Below are 14,185 nucleotides of genomic sequence, written 5' to 3'. Positions count from 1 at the left end.
ATAGGGGGTAGATGACACACTGAGCTAACCAGGCTGTCAGCGAGCTGATTGCCTTGGCCTAGCCCCACGTCTAGCTGGTGACTACGAATGTGGATAACACAGCAAGCCGCTGTTCGTTGATCAAGCACAGACCGCAATGTGATAAACAGACTTCCCAATCTCGGGTTAGCTGTCTCCCTTATTAAAGCGTCCTCCAATCGTGGCACTATCCCTGCTACATACATCGAGTCAGTCACTATGTTTAGAGGGGTATTTAACCACTTAGTTAGAGCCCAAACTACTGCAGTTAATTCCAGGGTCTGAAGAGAGTCCTGGGGCTGTCCTTCCATAATATGTTGTTTCCATTGGTTACTTTCCCTCCACACGCACGCTGTGTGCTGCAAGCGCTTGCCTGCGTCCGTGTAGACGGTGACACCGTCTGGGAGTGGCTTTTCGCTTACTTTGGATTTTTCTAGCCATTGATTTCGCTTTAAGACTTGCTACAGCTTTCCCTGTGGTTGTCGCGAGTGTATCTTACCACTGTAGCCTAACAGGGCATCTTGGATGGCTATATCATTTTGGAGCCACCATTCTATATCAGTAGCACTAATAGGTATGCTAATATTATCTGGCTCCTGACCACTGATCTCTATGATTCTTGATCGTCCTTTGCGTACCAACTCGCCTACTGCCTCGGTTCTCGTCTGAACACTTGTTTTTGGTTGCACGCTTAGAAACACCCATTCCAGGATATTAAATACATCCCTTTGATTTTTACTTTTGGCAGTGGCATCGACCAGAATCGGGGAGAGAGGTTCCCCACTTCTGTCTTGCCACTGACAAATGACTGCATATGGTGAATCTTTTCCATTACATATGATTAAGGATACGGGTAAGCTTAGGAGACGTCGAGAAGACCATGACAAATGTAATTTTTGTGTAATACGCTGTAACACCGCATGTTGGTCAGGTGTCAGGGTAATCTTGTTAGTAGGATTTGTGCCTCGCAATAGCGCCATCAGGGGCGCGATATCAGTGTTGGAGATACCAACACAATGCCGTACCCATTGAATGTCCCCAAGTAAGGTTTGAACATCATGCAGGGTACATAATTGAGTTGTGAGCTCTGTTTTCTGGGGTCGAATTTTAGACTCTGCAATGGACCATCCAAGATATTTCCATGGAGCCATGCGTTGGATCTTTTCTGGTGCAATGATAAGTCCCTTTGTAGATAGAATGTCGCTTAGCTGGTAATGACTCGTCCGTAAAAGACTTTTCCTGACAACAGAGAATGTCATCCATATAATGATAGATTATGGTGTCCGGCCATTGGTTTCGAAGTGGCTGCAATGCCCATGCAACATAAAGTTGGCACAATGTCGGTGAGTTTTTCATTCCTTGCGGCAAAACAACCCACTCATAACGCTCCGCAGGTGCAGCCTTGTTTATTGTTGGCACAGAAAAGGCAAAGCGTTGTGTATCTTGAGGGTGTAAAGGAATGGTAAAAAAGCAGTCCTTCAAATAGACTATCAGTATGTGCCATCCATCTGGTAGCATACCAGGTGATGGCATCCCGGGTTGCAACGTTCCCATAGATTGCATTTGTTCATTGACTTTGCGGAGGTCATGCAAGAGTCTCCACTTTCCATTCTTCTTGGGGATGACAAAAATGGGTGTATTCCATGGACTAACAGAAGACTTGATGTGTCCGGAGGCAAGCTGTTTGGTGACCAGTTGTTTAGTGATTTGCAGTCGCTCTTCAGTCATGGGCTACTGGTCAACCCACACAGGTTTGTCGGTATTCCAAGTCAGCGGCGGGTTGGGCGACTGCTCCCCAGTGCCCAGGACTAAAAAGGCTTCGTAGTTAACACTGCTCCAATTTGGCTTAAAATATCTCGGCCAATTAATGCCTCCAATGTCCCAGATAGAGGCAACACATACACCTTAAGGCTGGCTTGTTGACCCTCCGGAAATTGCAAATGTATTGGTTGTTTGCTGATATGAGGGGTAGACTGTCCTCCAACGCCCGCAATGGACGACGTTGGCAGTTCTACCGGCCAGCCCATAGGCCATATGGTTCGGCTGATGATTGTAACATCAGCTCCGGTGTCCAGCATCGCTTCAACTTGCTTTGATACACCATGTTGTGAGATGACAACACTCATTGTAGGACGCCGGTCCATTTTTGTAGTAAAGCAGACGGCAGGACCAGTAGACCCAAAACCACGGTCACCTCGATAGAGGTGGGGTTGCGACGAACGGCCCAATGGACTGCTAAAAGTGACTATTTGCGCGATCTTGCTACCTTTAGGAATGAAAACAGGCGGGAAACAGTGTAGACCATGATGTAGACGCGACCCGTGTAGTCAGCATCGATCACTCCAGGTAACACAATAAGTCCTCGGATACTGGCGGAAGAGCAGCCTAGCAGCAATCCTCCAATGGAACTATTCTGATGGAAGAGAGGCCCTATCGCGTTGCTGGGGATTTTCTGGACAGTGGAGTCAACGAGAGTGACATCTACTGTGGTCTCCACATCTACTCCCAAGCTCCCTCGGGTTGCGGGTTGGTGTTGCTGCAAAAACCCTGCGTCTCGCTTCAAGGATTCACTTGTGTCTGCATGCGGCCTCCTTCCACGCTCGGTTTCCAGTTTCCCGTACAGGCTTTCGTGGCATGTGTGTTCCTTTGACAGCGATCACACCAGACGGCAGAGCAACAAGTTGATCTCACATGTCCTAAATCCCCACAGCGAAAACACTTTCCGCGGAAGGGTTGTCCCGGCGCTTGTCCAGGCCTTCTGGGCTCTCGGGCCCACTTCTGCTGTACTACTGCGGCTAACGGTTGTATCACTTCCCGAACTGCTCCTTGGACTGCAGCGGCAACTGTGCTTCCTTGTCATTGTGCTTCAGCCCTCTCAAACCTTAGGAGCATTTCTTCTACTCCAGCCCCCTTGGGTAAGCTGGCTAACGTTTGTTTTGTGGTCTTATTAGCATTGTCGAAGGCCAACACCTTGAACATTTGATTCTTGCTGTCCTCAGACAAATCAGGGTGCTGCATGACTGCTTCCCACAGTCGGTCTATGAAATTGCTATATTTCTCTGTAGCCCCTTGGAGCAGATTGCCAAACGATGGAGCACTTGATCCTGGTAGACCAAGAAATGCGTCTAACGCGAGCCGAGCGGACAGCTGCAACATGTTCGGCGAGAATGTTATTTGCGCTTGTAGGTCATTGTAGGCTCCTTCACCTACAAGCATATCAGCAGTTATTCCACGGAGAGGATCTCCCTCCGCTTGTCTGCGAGCTGCCTCACTGGCGGCTCGCTGATGCCATGACGAGGCCCATAGGAGATATTGCGTCAGGGTAAGTAACAGTCTCATTAAGTTCTTGCAGTCCTGAGGACACATGAGGTSGGCGGAGAAGATCCAACTCACTATCTGCCTCGTTGCCTCGGATTTTACTCCGTAGGTCGAGACGGTAGTGCGAGCTTGTTGCAAGATTTTCCAATCATGTGGCTCCCATTTCCCTTGGCCATTCTGTTGTATCACAGGGAATGCCAAYGCTGTGGGACCCTCGGCCCCTCCGAGAGGTTTCCATTGTCCTTCTATAATGGCGTCTTTGATAATGCCGCTCCAACGCGTAAGTACGGGAGGCGCAGTCGCGGATGGTGTAGAGGGGCTCAGGAAGCATGGAGGAACGCTTCCCCCCTTGTGCTTTGTCTGCAGCTCCAATTCCTCAAGGCGCTTTAAAACTGTTTGCAATATTTTTGCAGTGACATCTGGGGCTGGCGGCGACTTTTTCCTGGCGACTGGGGTGGTATCACCAGAGGACTCGCTGAAGGACGGCAGTGGGGGGTGCAACGACGGTGCGGCGGGTGGTGGAAGAGGAGGGGCAGAAGGAGGAGGTCGGTACCTGTCTCCGCCCAAGTCTATGAGGTCGGCAAGAGGTGCGGCCTCCGCCCCTTTCAGGACCTCCTCCGGGCGCACTTCCGCTTTTGCTTCAGAGCTTGCACCGGCCTTTCCCATAGAAACTTCCACTTTCTCGGGTGCCTGTTCGGGCTCCGGTAGTACTATTTTCTCTGCTCCCGGGGAGTCGCGACCCTCCCCTTTCTTCCGCAGCTCGTCAATGCTTTTACAGACCGTCCCAGACATACCCCTCACGGCAGGCAGTCCGAAGAACCGCGCGACAGGTCCCAACTTATTTCGGGGCTTATCGGCAGGGACCCCCGGACCCAAAATTTGTGCAGCTGCACAAGCTACTTCTCTCTCTGCCTTCATTGATGTTAAAGTCTCTAACACAGTGTTCCAAAGCGTACGAATGGCTTTTATCTCCTTTTCCTCCTTTTCGTCCCCCTCAATTGACTTCTGCTACATTGTTCCCCCAAAGTCCCGCCATTCCGATACGGAAAATAACAGGTGGGAGTCAGAAAAATGACCCCAACGCCGTCCCAGTTTAATCAAGTTCTGTAACAGTTTCACCAGTGCGTCTATCCCTCTCTTAGAGAGGATTCCGGCGAGTAGCGTGGCCGCAGCGTCTGTTTCCATAGCTGCGCCTGAGAGGTGGGGCACGACCCCACGCCAGCGTCTGCTTTGCTTCTGCCCCAAGCAGCGCCTCTCTCAGCCGTGGTTTCCCACTCCCCTCCTCTAGCTGCTTACCGCAGTCTCGGAGATTTTAGTCGAGCAGAACCATCCTCTGCTACCAGATGTCGGAGTGGGAGACGGACCCAGAGTAACGATGAGTCTCAATGTGAGTATGATCGTTCTCCCTTTATTCAAGTTCTTACAGAGTATATATAGACAGGCAATAAGCATGTGCTAGCGATAGCTATATGATTGGTTTACAGCCTTTGTTCACGCGCCTAAAGCGGATATACGGTTGGTGCAGGATTGCTGTCCACGTGGAGAGGTCTGTCGACTTGTTTACCTCCTTGTAGCTTCCTTCTTTTGTGCTGTTCAAGGACAGCTCGCATAGCTGTGGGATCCTCCCTCCATCGTGAAGACAGGATTGCTCACTTCTAAGAGATCATGCCCCTTTTCACTTAACCATTCTTCCACAAGCAAGAGGCTCAGTATCTGCTCTGAGATGAGCAAGCACCAGGTTGTGCCACAGTGAGCCTGGCTGAGAACCCAAGTGACTCAGGGTTGGGCCCCATGAGACATGCCAAATTGCCAACAGGAGCTGTCACACTGTGGGACCCAGCTGAGCCTACAAATGAATGAAGTTACCAGATCCCCAGGGAAAGTAGCTACCAGTAATCGGTCCCTGGCTGTGTGGTCTCTATACTCAACACCCACCAGGATGGATACCCACCACTTTCCTCCTGGGTAGGATTACCTGTGATGGCAGCCATGGGACACTGGGAGGTGTCACTGGGAGCATCAGGACTAGAAGTCCTGTCACCCTTAATTATAAATGAAACCTGGTGAAAATAGGGAGCAAATCAAATGTGTGAAGCATTCCAGTTTTGAGGGTTTCTAGGCTGCCAGCTGACTCAAAGGGCTTGATATGGACTTGGAATCATAACAAACTCATGATGAAAATACATACTTCTGTTCTCCTAAGCATGTTGGCATGTACAGACAGAGCTCCCTCAGCCAACTTTCCACAGACTTTCAGGGTGAGGCCAGAGAAGATGGGAGGCAGCGGGAGGGCAAGCAAAATTTCTGCAGACCTCTCCTCCCCTCTGGCCCCTTTTTCAGCCTGTCTTTCCTTTTTCCCTTCCCTGCTGCTTCATGCAGAAGGTGCTAGTTTGCATGATGCAGCTCCCTAGTTCTGCTTATTAACCCTGCGATCATGGTGTCTCCGGTAATGCAGCCAAGATTGGGTAAGAAGCTGCTACAAGTGCACATTAACTGGGGTTTCAGTGTGGTTTCACTGATATCAAAGAGCCCTTATGCAGGACACTGCCACAACCCATCACCACATGTGAAAATGCGTCAAGGATTATGTGAGATTGCTCCGCCGAGGTTGGCAGGAGTCTGTGCTTGGTTAGGATGGGCTAAGCCAGGGCTGTGCTGGGGGCAGGCTTCTCCCAAACAGCTCATACATCCTCCCACGCTCCCTCCAGTGAGCTTCCGGCCTCCTCTGCCAGGGGCTGCTCCACCTCTGTTTCACTTGGCAGGTGGTTTCTCCTCCTCAGACTTGGTTCAGAACTCATTTTTCCATCCATGCATGGGGATACCCAAATCCAGCCAGCTCACAAACCTAGCCCTATTTCCCATCCCCAGCTGCACACTCCCTGGCTCTTATGGGTTATTTCCCTGGGTTCAGGTGCTTTGCTCACCTCCGTGGGGAGCTGGTCCCTCACAAGCCAGGGCAGGAGGGGTGAGCTGCATTTACGCAATGAGAAATGCAGATAGGAATACTCCCGGTTGGGGCCAGCCAGCTCTTCCCAAAGGGAAAACCTGGATCTCCTCTCTTCCTACTTCCCAGTCCCTAGCTCTGATGAGGAGTGCTCTCCTGACTGTTTGTCACTGCGGTGGTCCTGCTCCTCACCCATTCACCTTGCTCCAGGCTGCAGCTCTCCTGCCTTGGCTGCACAATAACCTTGTCCTTTCTTTTTTTCCCGAACAGCATGACTACTGTCATTATAGTCCTAGCAGCAGTGATTGCCCTGATCGTTGGTTTTGGTGTCTCAGGTATGTGACTGGTTAGATTTCTTGCTGGTACCAGGGGATGATGAAATTTGGCCCTGCTGTTACCACCATCTGTAGACTCCGTTTCTCCACGGGGTGCTTTGGCTGAGGTGGGATCCTGTGTAGTGATGCAGTCTATGATCCTTTAATTAAGGCTTGCTTTATAAAGCTTATGTACAAAATGGCTGATTTAGGATTGCACAGACAACTTAAATTCTGGCATTTCTTAACAAGGTATCACTCTTCAGTATTAAACTGTAGGTTGGCTCTCCTGTAGCCTCCTAAAGTATGGAAAAAGGGAAAAAAACACATTCTGTGTATCACTTCAGCAGTCACCTGCAAGGCATCATTGCCTCCTGGTTGCCCAGAGAGGTTGTGGAGTCTTCTTCTCTGGAGATTTTCAAAACCCATCTGGATGTGATCCTGTGCAACATGCTCTAGGTGACCCTGCTTGAGCAGGGGGGTTGGACTAGATGATCTCCAGAGGTCCCTTCCAACCTCAACCATCCTGTGATTCTGTGATCATCAGCTACACTTGAACCCAGAGTTTCCAGCCCTGCCATGCAAACCCAGGGTGTTGCTGGAGCTTGTGGCGTCATGGCACTGACCAACGCATTGGCTATTTGCTGAGGGTGAAACATGCTGTAATAGTGGGCTGCGTCTTCTAGACATGTCCCTGTTTTCCTGTCAGGCTAGCAAGTATGTGAGGCAGATCCTTTCTGAAAGACAGCACAGCTCGATCCTGCCAAATTACAGGGATAGGCTCTATCCACGCTTTGGCCGTGTGTGTGGCTCTGCTGAATGACACCAGCTGTGCGAAAGACACCCCTGGGGAGCAAATTCTGGGAAACAGCAGGTACCTGGTCAGCAGACGGGGATTCACATTCATATATAACTGTCATCCTTATAGATTTGTATGCTTTCTTGAAACTTAGCCAATTTTTCCTCTCGCCAAGGAAGAAGAATGTGAGCTCTTGTATATTTTAAATACTGCAGAGATTTATACACCACATGTGCTCAGGGCCTGTTTGAAGAACAGCACTTGGCGCTCAGAGCAGAGCATCACGAAATCTGTGTTGGCTCTTAATTTCTACAAAAACTTTTCAGAGGACTGGCCCCAGACTGTACCAGGGGTTGTGCACAAGCGAGCCCCAGCTGCTCGAGGGCAGCTCCATCGTGCCCCCACGACCTGTGCTTTCACAGCAGAATTTAATCATTTTTTTTGTTATCTAACTAACAAGGTGCTGGCCTGTTATGAACTGAACCATTCAGCTCTATTTGTTGTGCTACAGGAAGCCAGCTGAGGAAGGGGTTTGATAAGTGTACAGCAGCCTGTGTCGCTGGAGATGGAGTGCTGTTAGCTGCAATTTTCTTGTGCTTGGAGTTCTAAACCTAAACATAAAGTCCTAAACATACTGTGCTCCTTGTCCTGGACAGAAGGAGAACATGGTATTTATTGCTAACTCAGGCAGCATCTGCCAGGATGGGGCCCGTTCCCCTGGTCATACAAGATGACAAAAATATATTGCTTGATATTGGACAAAATGCAGCCCTGAGTATGCTAGGAAAGAACTTTTAAGGAAGGGCTGCATGGGAAAGAGCAACCGGATCAGGGAAGGAGCTACTTCTCAGGCTTACTGGTCAGGATTCAGCTTGAGGAGATGTCTGCATCCCCAAAGAAGGGAAATGCTGATTTTTCTTAAACAAAAGAAAACAAGTTTGATTCCAGTGAGGGTGAAAAAGCAACCTCTTTTTTCTCTGCCTACAATGCCTTGTGTAAAAAAGGTCCCAACTAAAAAAAGACCCCAAAACCCACGCTCTTCTGGAAGATGCAATGAGAAAAAAACCCTTATATATATAAGCAAGCAAGTAAAGACCATGCAAATGCTTTTCAAACTTGTTCCTACAAATATGAGAAACTGCTTTTTGAAGCGGCCTATCTGCTAAAGAAATGCTCCTGTGCTTTATCTCTGTAAATAAGCCACGGGAGCTGACCTCTGCCAGCTGCACCAGTGCATCGGTAGCTGCTCCTGGTACACTCCTGCGTTGAGCGAGCCCCACCTGCCTCTGGGCTCGCGAGCCACAATTTAGCAAGAGCTCATTTCCTTCCTCAGGGTGCTCCAGCCTCTCTCCACACTTATGTTTTCTCACGCCGTGCTTTCTCATTGCAGGGAAACGCTCCATCAGTGTCACCACGTTGCCATCCCCTGGGAACATTGGCCAGAACAGCATCTTGGGCTGCACCTTTGAGCCCGATGTCAAGCTCGGCAGCATGGCAATTCGGTGGGCAAAGGCCAGACTGGCGGGGCTGGTGCATGAATTTAGAGGTGGGGAGGACCACCTGCAGGAGCAGGACGCGTTGTTCCAGGGCCGTATGGCGGTGTTTGCGGACCAGGTGGCTGGTGGAAATGCATCCCTGTTGCTGTGAGGCGTGCGGCTCACTGATGCCGGTGCCTACCGCTGCGCTGTCACCACGGCCAGAGGCAGCGGTGTGGCTGTGCTGCAGTACAGGACCAGAGGTGAGCAAATGCTGCCAAAGGGTTGGAAAAGAAAACTGTCCTACTATCAAAGTGTTTCAGTGACACCAGACTTGTCCAAGGAATTGTATATGCATGTTTATGGGGGGGGGGGGGGAACGCCCACAGTATCAATGACCGACAGAGATGAAAATTGCTTGCATATTCTGGGAACATTAATTCTGTAGAATCCTGAGTTGGGTTGTAAGGAATTACTGTATCAATCTCTTCCTTGGTTGTAATATAATCTGAAAAAAGAACACTGTTTCCCCCCACACACACACTTTAAAATCATTAAGGACAGGAAGTGCTGCATGGCCCTATTGAAGTTTTTGCTCATGCCTAGATAAGCTGTCTAAATGTGCAGAGTGGGAAAAACAAGTTAGTGGAGTATGTGTAGGAGTGGGTTTGGGGGCTTCTCCAGAGGTGTTTATGGACTTACCCTCTCTTTCCACATCCTTGTCCCGGAAAAGGAGATTATTATTTTAATGTTCTTCTTAGAAATTTACTTTTATCTTCTGTTTTCCGTACATAGCCTGCTAGTTACTCGACTGACTACAAAGAGTCCCTATTTATAGAATAGGAGTAGAGTTCTATAGACCAAGTTTTATACTTGCTAAAGATCCAGATTTTACACTTGTTAAAGATAAAATGATAGCTTTTTCTCTCTAAAATTAAGACATATCTCCAACCAGGTGAACTGCTTCATAGCAAAAAATTATAGCCAATTTAATACCTTTTTCTGTTTTAATAATTTATTCAGTTTTTAAAAATGAAACTCAGAGCAGCCAACTGCTCATATCATAGCTATTTGAAGTATTACATATTTTCTAGATTTAACTGTTCACCTTGTTATGAAAAAACATGCTAGAGTCTATGACCAGCCTTACAACATGTGCAGTTACAGCTGAATTTTCACTCGTGGGTGTTTAATTCTTCTGAAAATTCTGGCCGTGACCATTACTGGCACAAAGCGATAGGCTTCCACTGAACTCAGCAGTGTTTCATCTGTTTTTGTCATCTCTGCTTCTTTCTAATGAAACCGTGGTGGGTTATACTGACTATACTTGGTGTAGATAACATGAGTCAGCACAGGCAGGTGGTCTTACCTAGCATTTTTCTGGCTGGCTTTTGCATTAGTGTGGATATGAAATGCTTCCAGGTTACCTGGGCATCCCTGAGGTCCCAGCACATTTCTTGATGGGGTCTGGCAGAAGGGAGTGGGGCCGTGATTTTCTGGAGGAACTTTCTAAGGTAGCCAAAAGAATTGTTAGAGAAGGAGTAAAACCTTTGTGACTCTCAAACCTTGGGCAAGTCAGTCCTCCAGGAAAGGAGGCCAATTCTTCAGGCCGGTCGTGGCAGGACAGTAGTGATCAGCAGAGCTCTTGAATGAGACAAGCTGCTTTTCTGCAAGTCCAGGTTTCCTTGGCCCAGCAGAGCCAAAGCACCAGGACGTGGGCATCAACTTCTGTGCAGAAATTTGTGGTGGATGATTTGGAGAACCTGGCTGCCTCTGAATGCTATATATCATTTAACTTACATGGGAGCCTGTCTTGGGACATACAGGCAACACCAGAATTGATGTCGTAAGAACATCTGGCTAGCATTGCTTTATACAGTACCCCATTTCTTATGGAAAGCGTATTTTCCGCTCTGTTGCCATGTGAAGAACCTGCACAAACAGTAAAAAAACGACTTTTTGTCTCAGAGTTCCCATAGTTTTGCAATTGCAAGGATCTAAGACCTGCTTGTAACTACAGTAGACGAGCAAGTTTAGTGCTTTGGCTTGCTTAGGTAAGCTTAAGTCCCATGAGGACTCAGTTTCCGGTCCCATTTTGAAAACTTGTAAATCTGCCTGCTTTTGTTTTGGTTGGTTCTATCCATAAGGTAATTCACACACTAAAGATACTGGAGGTAACACATGAAATGCAGTATTAGCATTTCTGTCTATTAAAATTAGTCAATTATGCCCTCCTTAAAGCTGTTGTTTCTCTTCAAGCATGTATGTGTGGGAAATACAGTGAATAGGCAGAGGTGTGTTCTTCTAGAAGACCAAAGCTAAAAGAGACAAAAAGTTTTATCTGAGATGTTCTTGGTTTTAAACACAGCTGCGTTTGCAGTAGGCTTCAAATGCTTTGTTTCATCCAGAAATGCTGGTGAAAGTCCTGTAGATCAGGGCTGCTGCACACCATGGGCTGCCCTCAGCCCCTGCAGATTCAGGTGGAGCTGCCTTTGCTGCAGCACCTTTAGTGTGAGTGTCATGTCACCAAGCTGTAGCTGTCCATCAGGCTCCCTCCTCAGTCAGTGGTGAGGGTGAGTCACCTTCCCCTTCCCCTGTCCTATGGCAGGTGCCTCCTTTGAGCCTCTAGACTTTGGTAGAGGTGAGCTGAGTTCTACCTGTTGTGAGTGCTGTCGGGGGATGCTGTCTGTCTGTCCTACAGACACCAGTGCTCATAGGCCTGCAAGATCCTGAGCCCTGTCTGCTCTGGGCACTTGGGTGACCAAGATCTCATAAGAAATGCTTGACTTACTGGCCCAGAACCAAGCTCATAATTGGTAAGCAGCATTACTCAAAGAAGCTAAAGCTGTGCCACTACCTCAGCAGAACTTGGCAAGCTGTACTCTGTCATCATTAATATTTGATATTCAAACTGCTGTAGCCCAACCTGTATGGACCTCTGTCTGCTATCTGAGCTTCTGATTTTGGTTGGGCTAAATGTAGTGCTGGGATGCTGAGCATAAAGTACTCTAGAAGTATGATGTGGGACATGGTGGCAGGCAGTTGGGCATTGCCTTATTTCTGACCCTCTCCCTGTTTCCCTCCCACAAAGCCTTCAGCACCCCTGAGGTCCGTGTGGAGAAGAGCAGCAGTGGGGACACTCTGCAGTGTGAAGCACCACGTTGGTTCCCTCGCCCTATGGTGCACTGGACTGCCGACAGCAACTCAGGAAAGAACCTACCCCAGGTTGCTAACACCAGCTATGAGCTGAACTCTGAAAACGTCACCCTGAGGGTGGTCTCCTTTTTGCACAACATTATGGCTAACACCACCTACACCTGCATGATTGAAAACAACATTGCCAAGGCTACAGGTGACATCAAAGTGACAGGTAGGGTCTAACACCACCCAGAAACCACATGCATGGGGGAGAAGGTGGGTTAAACAATGTCTTCCCTGTGTTGGTAAGTAGTTTCAGTCAAGGAAGGGAAGGCAGGGGGTACTGCTTGTTTTCATCTTCCAGGACCAAAATAGCAAAATCTATCTAGCGTACCTGCTAATACTCCCTCTTCTGAATAAGATGATCCTCAAATTTATTGGTATGAGTCTGTTGATTGTATGAAATTTGTGGCCAGTCCAGGCTTGTTCTTCTTTGGGACTGAGGAAATGATCTACGTTTGGTCCTGCTATCATCTCAGACATTTTTCATGGTCACAATCGTTCCATGGGCATGAGGACAGAACTGTCCGAGGACAGGAAGGAAGGAGGGACATACTTCAAAAGAACATGCTGATTTGTATGTTAACAAAGAAGAAGAAAAAAAGAGCCCTTGACTTTTGACACTTTCTTTAGCCAGTTCAGCTCAGATCACTTTTCCTAACAAACCAGAAGGCCTTTAGTTGTTACTAGTGAAAGTTTCTCTGACTCTAGCCTTTCCCTTTTATTTAAAAAGCCTTCTTATTCACAAGAAAGCAAACTTTCAAAAAAGCCTATTCTTCATGAAAAGGGCCATAGCTCATCCATAGTGAATGCTTCACAGCAGTGGGTCTCCAGCATAAGAGGCAGGGCCTATTTTTATCAATACTCAAAAAAATGGGGAGGAATAAATGTACACACTTATCTTTCATGCTAGCTGTACTTTCCTTTCTGGTAGCCTCTCACTGTTCTTCCATTACAGATTTCAACATTACAAGGGGGACCAACTTGCAGCTGCTGAACCTGAACATAGAGTCAGTGTCCTCCTCCCTTCCAGCCTGTCACTGGATGCTTCTGCTTCCTCTGTATCTGCTGTCTATATAAAGCCTTTGTAAAGCAGGCAGAAACCCTGCCGGACCCGGATGTAAGCTGGAAAGAGAAGGCAGCGGGGGAAATTGGTATAAGCATCTGTTGATTCTCTTGCCAAGTTTTGTTACAGCAGCAGGCTTATCTCAAGCCTGCCAGACTGGGACGACATGCCTTTCCCCTGTCCCTACCCTTTCCTCAGCCCCGGTTTGAGGTGGGACCACTGTCTTGTCCCTACCACAAGCTCTTTGCTGGCTCCTCCCATCACCTTTTGTAACTTTAGTCTTTTCTTATACTCTCTGCTTCTCTCTCTTAGTCTTCCCCTCATTCTCTTTTCCTTCCCTGCTCAGCCTTCTCTCTGATCCTAAACCCTTTTTGCTTCCTACTGTTAAGCACCCTCTGAACCCTGGCTACAGTTCATCGCTGCAAGGCAATGTGCACTTTTCCCTCTCCCTCTCCACAAGGCCTGCTGTGGTATGAGCCTTGCCTCCACCCACTTTATTTGAACACTTTTACTGCATAGTGCAGTGCCTTCAGTAAATGCTACTAACGGGGGGTATCTGCATCACACCAGCCTGAGCAACCCCAGCCAGACCTGGAATAAGGACTGCTGGTGGCAGTCACAGAAGAGAGGACAAGTGCTTTCAGTCTTCATCAGCCTTGGCCTAGTAGGCATTTATGCCCCTTCAAGTGGTGGGCTCTAGAGGTAAACTGGTGATGGAGTAGAGAGCTGCAACTAAAAGGAAATCTCTGTTTTTCCATACGGAACAGTTACTACCGCTACCTTGACTAAAGGCCACAGTTCCTGCTTCCCTCCCTTTTGGGCTGACAACTTTCTAAGACCATCTCCCAGTTCCTGGAGCACGCAGTGGCATAAACACGAGGCTGCTGTTGATTTTGCTCTTGTATTATTATTTCTTACCCATGCCTACAACAGGACACATTGTTTGGCCTCAAAAAGAAATTGAGGAATGTGATAATGGTAGTTGCGTATATGAAGAAAAAAACCCAACTCTAATCACCGACACAAAATGTGTTATCTTGTCTGAAATAACCC

At 48.1% G+C, this 14,185-nt stretch overlaps 1 protein-coding gene across 1 annotated transcript in view; it reads left to right on the top strand.

Annotated features, from left to right (window-relative positions):
• VTCN1 (V-set domain containing T cell activation inhibitor 1) overlaps positions 1-13,239 on the top strand; it is an 18,500-nt gene extending 5,261 nt beyond the window's left edge. Inside the window, 4 exon segments of the mRNA XM_026065475.1 lie at positions 6,551-6,615; positions 8,784-9,131; positions 11,960-12,238; positions 13,025-13,239. Of these exon segments, the coding sequence (XP_025921260.1) occupies positions 6,551-6,615; positions 8,784-9,131; positions 11,960-12,238; positions 13,025-13,146 (814 nt within the window). The 3' untranslated portion in view covers positions 13,147-13,239.
• The last annotated feature ends 946 nt before the right edge of the window (positions 13,240-14,185 follow it).

The sequence above is a fragment of the Apteryx rowi genome, unplaced genomic scaffold (assembly GCF_003343035.1).
Source record: "Apteryx rowi isolate R43461 unplaced genomic scaffold, aptRow1 scaffold_228, whole genome shotgun sequence".
Classification (NCBI taxonomy): Eukaryota; Metazoa; Chordata; class Aves; order Apterygiformes; family Apterygidae; genus Apteryx; species Apteryx rowi.
Note: the sequence above shows the minus strand (reverse complement) of the source record. Positions and strands in the feature narration are given on the sequence as shown.